The sequence below is a fragment of the Heterocephalus glaber genome, unplaced genomic scaffold, assembly GCF_053883595.1.
Source record: "Heterocephalus glaber isolate CG9 unplaced genomic scaffold, H.glaber_assembly_v1.0 deba00001538, whole genome shotgun sequence".
Classification (NCBI taxonomy): Eukaryota; Metazoa; Chordata; class Mammalia; order Rodentia; family Bathyergidae; genus Heterocephalus; species Heterocephalus glaber.
In genome coordinates, this window is record NW_028258333.1 from 4,093,649 (window position 1) to 4,107,139 (window position 13,491).

At 42.4% G+C, this 13,491-nt stretch overlaps 1 protein-coding gene across 1 annotated transcript in view; it reads left to right on the forward strand.

Annotated features, from left to right (window-relative positions):
* The window catches only part of Trio (trio Rho guanine nucleotide exchange factor), a 314,560-nt gene that overhangs the window by 99,372 nt on the left and 201,697 nt on the right, over nt 1-13,491 (forward strand). The window contains 1 exon segment of the mRNA XM_004845192.4: nt 11,454-11,528. Within this exon segment, the coding sequence (XP_004845249.2) occupies nt 11,454-11,528 (75 nt within the window).

Here is a 13,491-nt window from a genome sequence, read left to right on the forward strand (position 1 = left end):
GGCCCAGCCCTTAAAGCAGCTGTCATAGCACTGGCTCTCATTCTTCCCACCTCCATCCTTCACTTCCAAATACCAGGACACAGGCTCCTTAGAGAAGGGTCTAAAGAGAAAGATGTCAGAAAGAGGACGACTCTTATGGGTTAAGTTTTTGTTGCCACAATTTTAGTAAGGGGTAGTGCCCTCCCTGTGAATGTTGTTCCCTGGAGTGATTTTGGGCTCACCTGTTTTCATGTGTAATTCTGTGCACAGCAAATGGGGTGGGGAGTGTAGCACAGGGATCAGATGAACCTTTGAACATTCTTAGGAGGTTGGTCTAACTGTTGAATTGCCTTATAGTTCCTTAAACAGCCATTATAAGTCTTAAGTACATCATTTTAAAGCAACATTGCCACAATTCAAAAGAGATTGTGTGTAGAGTTCCTCAGGTGTCTAGTTAGGAGCTCAGGCTCTGGAACTGGGCTTCCCACGTCAGTGACCATGAGGAAAGACTCAGTCTTTCCTGGAACCTTATATCTGTGAAGTTGTTGAGACAGAGTATCAGCTCCCAAACTAATAAGGAGGACCTAAACCACTGGCTAGTGCCATTATTACATTATATCTATATTATGCATTCTTGCTTTCAGTCTTTACAGGAAGAGTTTCCAATTCTCTTTCCAAAGTGGTCATGACTACCCTTTGTTCTGTCAAGGACTTACATTGATACAGTGTCTTAGTGACAGAAATAATGCTTTTGAGTAAACTTGTCTAGTTAATTGCAATAATATCTACATCTTGTATAAATAACAGTAACTTTTATTTGCAAGACATTTATTTTTCCATCAGACTTTGGCTTGTACACACTGTTAAGGCCATTGTTTGGTCTAGTACATGTTTTTGTTTCAGAGTATAAGTTTCTTAAAAATCAAGAACGTGCCAAATTTGTGCGGGAAATCCCTAGAGTTTAGGAGAGCACTGTGTGTAAATATGTCATTTATGAATACCAAATGATTTTTTTAAAAACCTCTTTTGGGGGAATAGTATTGGGAATTGAACCCAGGGCCTTCACAATGAGCCACATCCCTATCCCTGTGTGTGTGTGTGTGTGTGTGTGTGTATGTGTGTGTGTGTGTGTGTATGAATGTATGTATATATGTACGTATGTATGTGTCTATGTGTGGTAGCTGCCTTCTTGTTGCTGGGGCACATGCAATACCTGATACCCACAACTTAAAGGAGAGGTTTATTTTGGCTTCCAGTTTGTAGAGGTTTTAGTCCTTACTTGGCTGACTCTAAGGCAGGGCAGCATGGCAGAGGAGGAACAGTTTATGACAGGAAGCAGAGTAAGGGATCAAGGAAGGAGGAGGGATAAATGCCCTTCCAGGCCATGGCCCTAGTGACCCACCTCTTCCCACCAGGATTCACCTCCTAACATCACATCCAGCTGTAAACCTACCAGTGGACTAATCTAGTGATGAGAATCACACCTCCATGATCCAGTCACCTCCCAAAAGCCCCATCCGTGAGCTCAAGCAGCTCTGGGGGAGACATCTAGTTATAAACCATAACCATATCTATGCATGAATTTATTGACAAGGTCACACTAAGTTACTGAGTTTCCCAGGCTGGGCTAGAATTTGTGATTCTCCTACCTCAGCTTTTCAGAGTACTGGAATTACAGGTGTGTGCCACCATACCTGGCTTAAAAACACAGTTTGAAGCTTTATCAAGGGACTGGCTGGTAAAATGTTCTGTCAGATTCTTGGATGTTATTAAAAATATCTTTCTAGTGAACTTCATGTTGGAATTAAACTCATGATTATTGAAGTGGAAATAACTTTTTACTTTTCCTTCAATTGAAAAGTCTAATGTTTATGGCATTTACCTTATGTGATTTATTAATAAGAGTAAATGAGTTAACTGAAGTTTCTTGAAGTGGAACTGGACCTATAGTATAGTGTGTTATTTTTGTTGAAAACATTAGGAAAATGTATTTGATATTTGACCCATATGTGCAGATTTAATGATTCTAATCTATTTTAATTTAGATGTAATAACTGATCACTCGAGTTAATTATTAGCTTTGTAAGACTTTCAGCCTTGATTTACATTTTCCCGAGGATAAAAAATTAATGGCAGGGTGTCTTGAAGGTAGAAGGGTTTGACAGGCATCAGTGATGAGCCTTGTGAAGCCTGGGAGAAAATCCCCCGGGCAGGCTTGTGGCTTCAGGAACTAGAACTTGCCTCTGCCCCACTGACACCTCTTCTTACCTATCTAGGTCTAAAGAAATATTTAGAAACCAAGCCTTAGCATTTCAGAATGGGCAGGAGGTAACACTGGCGTAGGGGATATTGATATGGACATAAACTGGAATAGTCCAAATTTAAAACCCAAATCTGAGTTTAATGATGGGGATTGAGTCCTTTCATCTTACAGAAATTTATAGATTGACTGAAAACTTTGGCACAGCCTATGGGCTCTGGGTTTATTGAGTCTCCTTCATACTCACTGTCAATACCAAGGCAAGATGTGTGGGTGAACCATGCAGATGTTTTGGGATGTCATTATTTGTGGCATGTGGCACTCAAGGAGACTAATGTGTTCAGTTCATGTGATACAAAACAGTTCCATGAGTGTTCAGTAGGCTGCCTCAAGCTATACCTGGCCATCTGACAGTGAAGGACTTGAGATACTGTTTGTACCGATACACAAAAGAAAGAAGTTTGGATTTGAGTTGTGTGGAGTTGGCTTGGCTTGCTGATTCCCTTGTGCCCGGGCTACCTACAAGACCCCGTGATAAAGGCACATGCCGCCATCAGTTCTTGGGTGAAAAGACTGCTGATTGCAGAGAAGCAGAGCTCTGAGGCCTACGTGCTTCCTGCCTCTCTGAGCCCTGGCTCCCTTTGGTTTCCGAGGTGCTGGAGGGAGACCAACCCCCTCCCACCTACCCCATCCCTCCTGCACACGTGCCCAGTCTTCTGAACCAGCCTGCTCTTGCCATCAGAGAAGTTAACGAGAGTTGAAACAGAAAATAACTTTTACTTACATGGTAAAAATTTCTGAGTAAAACTTTTATTTTACTTTAAAGTATAGAGTGAGACACCATAAACATAATTGTGTGTACTAGTTCATCTGTAGATTCACCAAAGAAAGAGTGCAGTCACTTTAGCTGCTTGACAGTTTGTGAGCTTGATGGCAGCTTCAGAACTGCGGCCAGCTCTCTGGGACTAGGTGGACACTCTGCCCAGCATTCTGCATCATAGAGTATTGTGTGAAATTGCCAACTGCTGCAAGCATTGTATGCTGGGTATGAGGTTCTCTCTCAGCCCTGCACTCTGCTTGGTACCCAGCAGGGCACTCCCCAGCTCATTTGGATGGTGATCAGTAGTCAGGCAGTCATCCTGCAGTGTGGTCAGGGCTCAGGTGCTGTGGGAATGCAGAATGGAGGTATTGGACCCAGCAGTGGGGACTTGGGGAAGGTGAAAAGGGGTGTTTCAGGGCGGTGGAGGAGCAGTGTATGTGGAAGCTCATTGGTGAAGCGGCAGGCATGTGTTCCCTGCATATAATTAATTAGGAGTCTTGGTGTGCGTATTCCTGGGGAAAGGGTAATTCACCGTGAAGCTAATGAGGCTGCAGAAGAGACTTTGTGCCATGTCAAGGAATTTGGACTTTGAGGGCAATAAGGAGCCATTGAAGGATTTGGGGGTGGGTAAGAAGGATTACACATTTGCTTTAGCATGATTCTGGGGAGAGTGGCAGGATTAGAGGGAATCCTGCATATTGATTAGCTTACTGGAATAGCCCACATTAGGGAGATATTGACCAGAAGGGTAGGGAGGCGTGGAGCCTGCAAGACACCTTGTCTCACAGAAGAGGGAAGTGCAAGACAGGGTGGAGGCCAAGAGGAAGCCCAGGTTTCTGGTTTGGCCCTGGGGTGGATGTTTGTGGGGCTGGGACCTACATGGTGGGGAGCAGATTTCCTGGTGAGGGTGAGCCCAGGGTTAGACATTCAGGAGGAGCATGCAAGTGCTGCCTTCTTTATGGAGCCTCTTTGTTCCAGTGATGGACAGTTTCCTGCCTGTCAGTCAAGATTCACCCGTAGCCCTCCCACCCTAGCACCTCTTTGTTCTCTACCAAGAACGTTTTCGTTTTATGTTTTTGTCTCCCGTGCTGGCTGCTCTGTCTGGAGTGCTTGCTTGCTCTTCTCTAGTTTGCCCTCACGTGGAATGTGTGTCCTTCCACACTGGTACAGATCTTCATCTGTTGGGCTGTCACTTACTCTCAGCTCTCTGGCCCTGGTGTTTCCATATCAAGTGTCTGTATCAGAGAACTGACCACCCATGTGTGTTGCTTTTCCAAACCGAGTTCAGCAAGGGCTCTGAATTTCTATCCACAAACTACCTCTTTACCCCATGAGAGTTTAATCTGTGTACGGTGGGAGAAGTTTTCATATCACTGGTTTGTACCACTTCTCTGTAGTTGAAATTCCCTCTGCTCCTCCATTCCTTATATAGTAATCAAAAAGATACTTGTATCAAGCAAGGAAAAGGGGTAGAATCATAACTTTATTTTCTAGAACCATTTAATGTGATCTGCATTAAAAATGTATGTGGACATTTCATTTTTTTATTTGGTAGAGGGCAAGGATACTAAGATGTGTGAAATAGTTGATGCAGTGATTAAACAGGGCTTCTTTTGGCCCTAAGATTCGGTTGATTTGATGCAGGTCATATAGCGCAGTAATCAGGGTGTATCAGTTGTGTCCCTCTGGTTCATTTGACACCAACTAAGTATCTACATAGCTTTCCCGAGAGACTTCGGGTGTAAAGCAAAGCTCTGACGTAGGTCGGCTTCTCAGAACCACGTGTACACAATTCATGTTTATTTGTGTGGGAAGATATTTGTAAATTAGAGTGGAATTCCAGAATACAGCCTTGAGGAACTTACCCCAGTCTTACCCCAGAGGTATCACCCGTGAGGCTTTGTAGGTGTGTACACACAGACACCCGTCCATTCTTTCTTTTTCTGGCATTAGGCAACAATGGGAATAAATTTTCTCGGTGCATAGCTCTGTGTTATTCCCTGGGGATGCAGGGAGGAAGGACACATCCAGGCACATGGTTCCTTCTTGATTTTTGAGATTTATACCTTGATTATATATTTATATAAAAATATGAATATTGAATTGATACGGGTTTTTATGTATAAGTAAAAATGAGTTATACTCTCTGATTTAGTTTTCTCTTCGCTTAAACATGTTCATAGAACATCACAGGCTAGTTAAAATGCTGCTTCCCTATGCCTCACTAGTGTAGATGCTTGCACAACTAAAACCCTTGATAGCGCAAACATTGTGCCTCCCTGCACTCTGAGCGTAATCCTGCAGGCTCCGCAGTGAAGTGGCCTACCCGGAGAGGGTGACGTCACCGCCCTCTGCGCCTGCGCATGCCGAGCGGGGTCGGCCAGTCATGCTGATGCAGAGATTTATCTTTCTGCTCTTTGTGTTCAGGAGTGCGTGCGCTCTCCAAGTTTCCTGTGAATTAACCAATGATGAAATTTGGTAACCACCACAAGAGTCCATACTGATGGGAATCTTACTGTGTAGTTTTTTGTTGTTTTAAAATGCTGCCTTATTAATACATTGTATTACTGCTGTAATCTGTTTTTGTAAGCATAGGGTTTTTTTCTTCCGTCTTGCCCACAGACGATTTTCCCATTTGGTAAATACCAAAGCGGAATAGCTGGTAGGCGATCGAGACCAGAAAATGCGTGAGGAGCAGTTTGTCTTGTGGGCTGGCTGCCTTTTTAAGAGATGAGGCAGGTAATTCAAATCAAGGCAGCACTTCAGTTTCTTCAGCAGCTCAAATGGTCAAGAAATAACACTTTTTTCTAACACTATTTTGACTTTTAAAAAGAAACCCATTTGACTAATATGAGGATTATGCAAAATTTCAAATTACTGGAATTTGCCAGTGGTCTTGAGAAACATGAGATTTTAAGAAGTTAAGTTTACTAACCTGTTTTAGTTTTAAACTTTTAAAACTTGTTTTTGAACTCAACTGATTAATTTCACCTCAATTTTTTTCTTTTCACTTATGAAAAAATACTATAGGAATAATGTGTTGCATGAATGCTTTTGCTAATTGTGAAAATATTTCCATGGCACTTTTTTTTTCCTTCTTAAAACAAAAGGAAGTTGGATTGTTCCTTTTCTGTTTGTTTGGTATATAAAATCTGTTACCACAGAAGTGAATGTGTGAGGATTTTGGTCCTGAGTGACTAGCTTAAAAAGGCATTTGTCAGCAGTAACAACAGAACTCCCTTGCAGCGTCTCAGGATGTAAGATGAATAATTGATTTTACCAGTGGGGTATGAGATAGTTGACATTCAAGATCGTTAATTGAATGGAAAGATTTTCCATTGTCAGATGATAATTTGTGGAATATTTCCTCTGAGGACAGGGCAATTCATTTTCCATTTTACAGGTAGAAATCTACTATGATTGGAACTAAACTACTCAGAGCTTATATTTTACAAATGGAAAATAGAAAGTTCTAAGAAATGTTGGGGTGCATAATAGGAGTTCAGCTGGATAAGTTGGCTCATTTATTCATTTCTCTGTGCAGCCTTTTCATATTTTAGAGCACCCTATGGTTGCCCCTGTCCTAGACCTCTGGGAACAAAACAGACCCATCTTCTAGCATACTGGGTGGTGGGGGTGGAGATTTGCAGAGAACCACTGTGTGCCTAATGGGTAATGTGATATTTATCATTTTAAGAAATAGGAAAGATTTCAGAGCCTGAGTGTTTAGTATTTACTCTCAGATTGATTTTTCTGGCCCAAATAGCAATTTAAAAGTATAACAGCATCAGTTTTGACAAAAGCATGCTGAACCTTGGTGTTGAGAGGTTTTAAAATGAATATATTAAAATTTTTAAGTATTTAAACTTAAATGTTTTGGCGACTTTTTTGGGGGGGATACCAGGGATGGAACTTGGGACCTTGCGCTTGCGAAGCAGGCGTCAGAACCACTGAGCTAAATCCCTGGCCCAAACTTAAATGTTTTGGAAAAAATTATGTGTGTGTGTGTGTGTGTGTGTGTGTGTGTGTGTGTGTGTTTTATTTGAGACCAGAAACTTGACTTGAAACTTTAAGTCATTGAGCACTTTTTACAAAATCTATTTTTAGTTAATGTCTATAAAATCCAATTTTTATCCCAAGCTGGTTTCCCCTTTCAACAAATCCTGGTGTGCAAGTTTGGAGTAATGCAGCTGTTATCACATGAACATTCTGAACACACCTGTAGACAGACTGGCTTGGAAAGAGAGTTGCTGCATGCCTTTTAGGACTCCCCTGGGACAGCTCTGAATTGTCTCTGGAGAAGCCTGCATGGAACCCATCCAGTGTGGTGCATGGTCCCCTGGAGCTGGCACGTCACTGAAATCCACATCGACTTCCTTATCTCAGATGATGAAATGTAGTTTAAATTGTAACAAGAATTGTTATAAGCTTTCAGCCTGTCTTTTTGCATACTTTATTACGGACTCTGTGTAATTTTAAAATTATATAAAAGATGGGTGCAACTAAATGCTCCCTAATATGGACCATTTTCCTCTGTGTTATATACATTCAAGCTGTTACTTTTCTTCTAGCCCTTTCTGTTTACCCTCTTCTAATTTTACTAGGTTGGGTGTGTGCGTGCGTGCGTGCGTGCGTGTGTGTGTGTGTGTGTGTCCCTCCCTGATTACCTATTTGTGGCATTAGGAGACCCCCTTGATGGTACAAAAAAGTAAAAATGTTCCTGACTCCTGGTCTGTGGCACACAGATGAGATCTGGGACCTCTGAAACATCTTTGCAAAATGGCATTTGCTGTTCTTTATCCTCTCAGAGATCATGGGCAGTGGGTGTGCTTCCAGGTGACAGTCATTAAGTGCAGCAAATGATTGTTGCTATTGCAGTAAGTTTAGGAACCACGTCTAAATCCTTTAATGCAGGAATAAAGAAAACATTGGGCGTTGAGTCTTATCTCCTGTGTAATCTAGACTGGAATATCACAGAAGCCCTTATTTTTAATTTTTAAAATATTTTTTATAGCTGCATACTTTGTTTTCATAAATAGCTCCCCAGGGCATGGACTAGACATGCCTTTTTGGTCTGAAGAAATTTCATGGTCGAATTCTTCCTGCTTTTTATTGACAGTTGCATGATATATTTAAGGCAGTTTTAGTATTTGTATATGCTTCCTGAGTCATTTATTTCATGTGTTTTTTAAAAAATGAAAGTGAGATTTAAGATAATATTTAGGCGAACACCATAGTAACTATGAACTCTATTTGTGTGGTTAGTTTTATATTTCTGTCCTCTTTGTTTTCTTCTCTTTTCTAGAAGCTTTACTTGAAAGTGTTAATAAAAATAACATCTCTTTTCTGTGATATATTCAACAAACATATTGAAGCAAAACTGGTTAGAATTTATATTCTGGCCTATGTTTGGGCATGTGAACGTATCACTATAAAAGTGCACACCTTTCCATGCCCATTGATCACTGATCCATGTGCCTTTCTTCTGTGAGTCTTATGTGAAGGAGAAACTGAAGAACTAATAGGCTGAAGTAACCACAGCTCTAAGAGAGTACACAAAGATGAGGTCAAATGAGAGTGAATCTGTGGCTCATAATGGGGAATGGAAAGTTGAGATTTTTGTTTTGTTTTATGCACCATTTTCAAATTAGTATGATATTCTTTCTGTGGGTGGCCTGGAATATAACAGCTCTAACTGCTGTCACTACTCCATTATGGGATAAATAAATAAATCAATGTGGTTCAGCAAGTCGGTAGTAGTTGTCAAGAATTCTTGGGAATGACAAGTTGCATCGTCCTTTTTTGAGGTGTCAGCTCTGGGGAGAGGATTGAGGACATTTTTTGGTGAGGGTGGTGTAGAGCCTGGAACTACAGTTGTGGCTTTCTCTCGGAGTTTGCTGTGACCTGACCAGGACTCATGGGGACCTTGGCTCATGGGAATGGTAGGGAGCTTGCTGTCTTATCCGGAGGATGGAGGGGAGCCCTCTCGTCAAGGACTGTAGCTTGGGATCTATGGCCATAGCTTAGTCCTTCCCACATTATCTGTTGCATGATCCGCCTTCACACTGCATAGATCAGTGGTGGTGCATGAGCCGCAGCAGGCTGTTTGTGTCATTGAAAGCTCGAAAGGTTTGCCATCACTGGCATAGGTTCCCCTGGCCCCTTGTGCTACTTCTGAAATTCATAATCTGCCTTGTTTTAAAGTTATTTAGAAACTTTCTCTTTTAGGGCTGCTGTTGGACCTATTTCTTTTTGTATTTGCTCCGTGCCATCTATGTCCACCAATAGAATCAAGATGGAATGGTCTTTGTAGATAGTTCAATGAATTACCATGATTGACAGTGAATTGTTGAGATTAGATTGCATCCATTCAAGAGTTTCTAGGGAACCTGAGGATGAAATTGCAGAACTCTTGGCTTAGATGTTTTTCCTTCTATAAATAGCCACTGTTTTAAAAATTTGGTGGGTTGCCAGCACAAAGCGTGGTACATTGGAAAGGAAAATGGCCTGGTGATTTCGAGGCCTGGCCTCTGTGTCAAGCCATCTGCAGCTGGCTGGGTAGTGTTACTCAGCTCTCTCGGATCCTCAACAGGATATGTTTGCTGTAAAGCCTGTGATGACAGTCAGTGTCATAGCTAAATCCCATTAAGCTGGTTCTGTATACCTGTGTTAAGTATTCTATGGGACAGGCGGGTTTACTTTAAAAAATCAGAAAATATTTAATTTACTCATTGTATCTATGAATGATGTGTTACGGAGATTGAATTCTGTTATTGCTCCCAAATATGTTTATTTTTCTGTTTATTTGCTTGTTTACCAGGCAGGTAATTTAGTTGGACCCAAACTGCAAACTCTGGCTCCTTTGCAGTAGATAGCAACTCAGATCTTTAATCCTGAGCAGGACCAGTGGGAGCTTGCTCTGCGTGTGTGAGGCCCAGTGGAAAGCCGGGGATTTGGGCCTCATTGATATAGAATATCAATAGAATTTGGGGCACCTCATCTCCTTTCTAAGCTTTCTCTTTTCTGTTTCAGCTGCTGAGGTAGCCTTGAGTGTGTGTGCGTGTGTCTTGGTTCTTGTTTAATAGCCCCACAAGGCTTCACCTGGGCCTGTTTGTGCTGACAGCCCTGATAAAGAGAAGTGGACTTGGTGCAATTCACTTTTTCTCCAAGGGCATCTCTCTGCTTTTGGTCACTCTCCAATGCCTTGAGACAGTATTTATAGATCTCCAGTGGCAGGGCTGGTCTGATAGGCACATTCAAAGTGCAACACCATTTACTTCTAATGCTTTTCTTGCTTTCTGTTCCAAGTATGCATCTTGCAGTGGCTGTGTTACCAACCTAATACTTCCGATGCTTTTCCTACCCTGTTTGGCAAAAACAAACAGAAAAATAGGGATGAGGAAATGGCTTTAAATTTTTTTGTAGAGATAATTCTGCTAGGAACAATGATAGTTACTAGTTTTAATGAGTATCCCTCAATCTAGATTACCTTTGTTAGAGATCTCCAACAGAATACCTTAGGCAGGATTATGAGTATAAACATTTTTGACCCCACATTCCCAGGTAGGCTCTTGTTCTGGTGAGCTGGGCTGGCTGGACATGTTTGGGCTGTAAAAATTCCTTTTGCTGAGATGGATGTCATCCTGTCCTAAATTGCCTGCTGCATGCTTCCTTTGTACACAATTCTCACATGGCCATCGGAGGTACTGGGGGACAGGAGAGAGTTGGCTTTAAGTGAGAAGTACGATCTTGGCCACTTTGGAAGCTGGAGCAGCACTGGGCCACCTGACCACATCAGCCCTTGACGTTCCTGGGGGTTGGGGGGGGCATGACCCAGAAAGCCTGGAAGAAGCATGCGGAGAGGGTGTGGTGGCCAGTCCTCTGCTATTTATAACCCCCTCTCTCCTCTGTCCAGGGCTTATTTTTAAGCAGTCACTGAAGTCTCGGGGGGGGGGGGGGGGGAGGCGGCGGCGGCGGCGGCGGCATGGAGCGTCCCCTAGTGGGATTAGTGTGCCACAAATAGTTTTCTCAAGGCAGTGTCACCCTTTTCTTTGCTAGAATTTAAATTAATCTACAAGATTAAAATGAAGATTTGGTAAATGGGACCGAGTCATGTCCTAGCTTTTGGGGACCACATTTTTTATTTCTGAAAATGGCTGTCTCTTTTGGGACCCCAGCCTATGGATGTGTGTGCAGATCATCACTCAACCTTAATATAGAAGAAAATGTTGTGATTATAGCCTGCTTTTCATAGAATGTAAATGTTCTCATGGGAAGATGTTTCTTAAGTTGATTTACTGATGTGAGAAAGCTGCAGTGTTGATATTGGATAGAATGGGTTTTAAATGTCACTCAACCAACCTAGTAATTTTATTTTCTCCTTGTGTATTTCAGGGTTTCGAAAAAACGATGAAATGAAAGCTATGGATGTTTTGCCAATTCTGAAGGAAAAAGTAGCATATCTTTCAGGTAAGGTCTAACTTTTCAAGCTGTTTTCTTTGACTACTTTGACACAATACCAGAATTTGACATTCTAAACTAGCTGACCTGCCACAGCACATAAAAACGTTGGCATTTCAGTGGATTTTTAACTGCTTTATTCTTTAACATTTTTCCTGAGAAATTACTGCCCATGACATTTCTTCCATCCAGCAAGCAAATCATAAGCCAGGTAGCATTAGTGATCAAAATGTCTTTCAGTTAGCAAACATTTGACTAGTTTGTCTTAAGCAAGTAAGTAAAATAAACTGATTTTTAAGTCAGTTACCTCAGCAAAAGTAGAGGGAGCGTGTATGCAGATTTGACCCAGAGTTTTATGGCCCTCTCTGTGTTGTCCTCTGCAGCCCTTTGTTACCGCCTCTTCTGGGAGGTAAGGAAAGCATTGCCCTTGAGCTGTCCTTCTCTGGAATCTGGCTCTGGAGTAACCAGAACCCCTGTCATGGGGCATGAGGTCTCGGTGATCACTAGCAGTGGAGTCTCAGCTTCCCCACGGGACTCTGTCTTTGAGGTCCTGCCTTCCGTTGCTTGAGACGGGCTGGGCATTCCCAGGCAGCATGGAACCTAACCACCCTCTCTTCTGCACAGAGGTCAGGTTTCAGCCGCTTTTGACTTTCCCCTTGGTGTCTCCCTCCAACATGGACAGAGAAGCCATTGAGTATTGCACGTTTTTGGCACCAGTTCACTTGCTATGAAGAAAAGATTTGCAAGATTTTTCTGCTCTGCTTCAGCAGGCAGTTAATCTATAGATAGTCACACAGTCCTGGATGCCTTTCTCATACTGTGCTGATCTGAGTACCCTCTTGGATACATGTCATTCTTAACGTATGGCACTGCTGTTATAAGCTGCCTTTGGGGGCTCTCGGTGCTCTTTGAATATGTGTTTTTGCTCCATACTTAGGATGAAGTTTCCTAGGGTGCTTTTGACAATCTTGGTTTACTTCATGTTTGGCAGTATTTCTTGGTCCCCAGTAAAGACTGATGGTTTTGCAGAAGCAGATCTAATTCATAATGCACTTTGGGAGGTTGAAAAAAGACTGTAAGAAGTTTATAACAGAATGAGGTGCTTTAAGTTGTTGGGGATATAAACAGACAAACTCCAGGCTTGAAATACAGTGTTAAAAGTATCATTCATTTATTCTTTTCTAATCATTTATTGACTCACTGCATAATACTGTAAGGACTCATACTTGCTTCGTGAAATCCTGGTTTTGTAGTTTACAGATAGACTTTAAAGTTAGCATAACTAGAAGACATACATCGTAGAGGCATCAATGAGGAAGGCTTCCAGAAAGCCAGTTCCACAGGGTCCTGGCCCGCATCCCTGTCCCCCCAACCCAGGACTGGAGATCGAACCAGGGACCTACATATACTCTGAGCTATATCCCTAGCTCTTTTTCATTTTTTATTTGAATACAGGATCCTAGGCTGGGAGTCTTAGGCACTTTCTTGTCAGAAGAACAAAATACCTGGCATCCATACCTTAAAGAAGGAGAGTTCCATTTTGGCTCATGGTTTGTAGAGGATTCAGTCCATAGTCGACTGGCTCCAAGGCAAAAGGGCATGTTAGAAGGCAGAGCTGCTCACCCCATGGCAGTCAGGAGGTAGAGAGAGAGAGGAGGAGCCAGGTACAAGAATACAACCTTCTAGAACACAACCCCAGGGACCCAGCTCCAGCCAGACCCCGCCTCCTAACAGCAGATTCAGGGGCTGAACTCATGAATGGATGAATCCATGAATGAATACAGTGCCGCCACGATCCAGTCCTCTTCCCCATACATGAGGCTTTGGGGGACATTTTAGATCTAAACCATACACTGGGGTTGAACTTACAGTGCTCATGCCTCAGCCCCCCATAATGTTAGGGTGCAGCCATGACGCGCGTTTATCTGTCTCATAGACTGAAAGGAGTCGGGGTCAGGGACTAGAGCCCCTG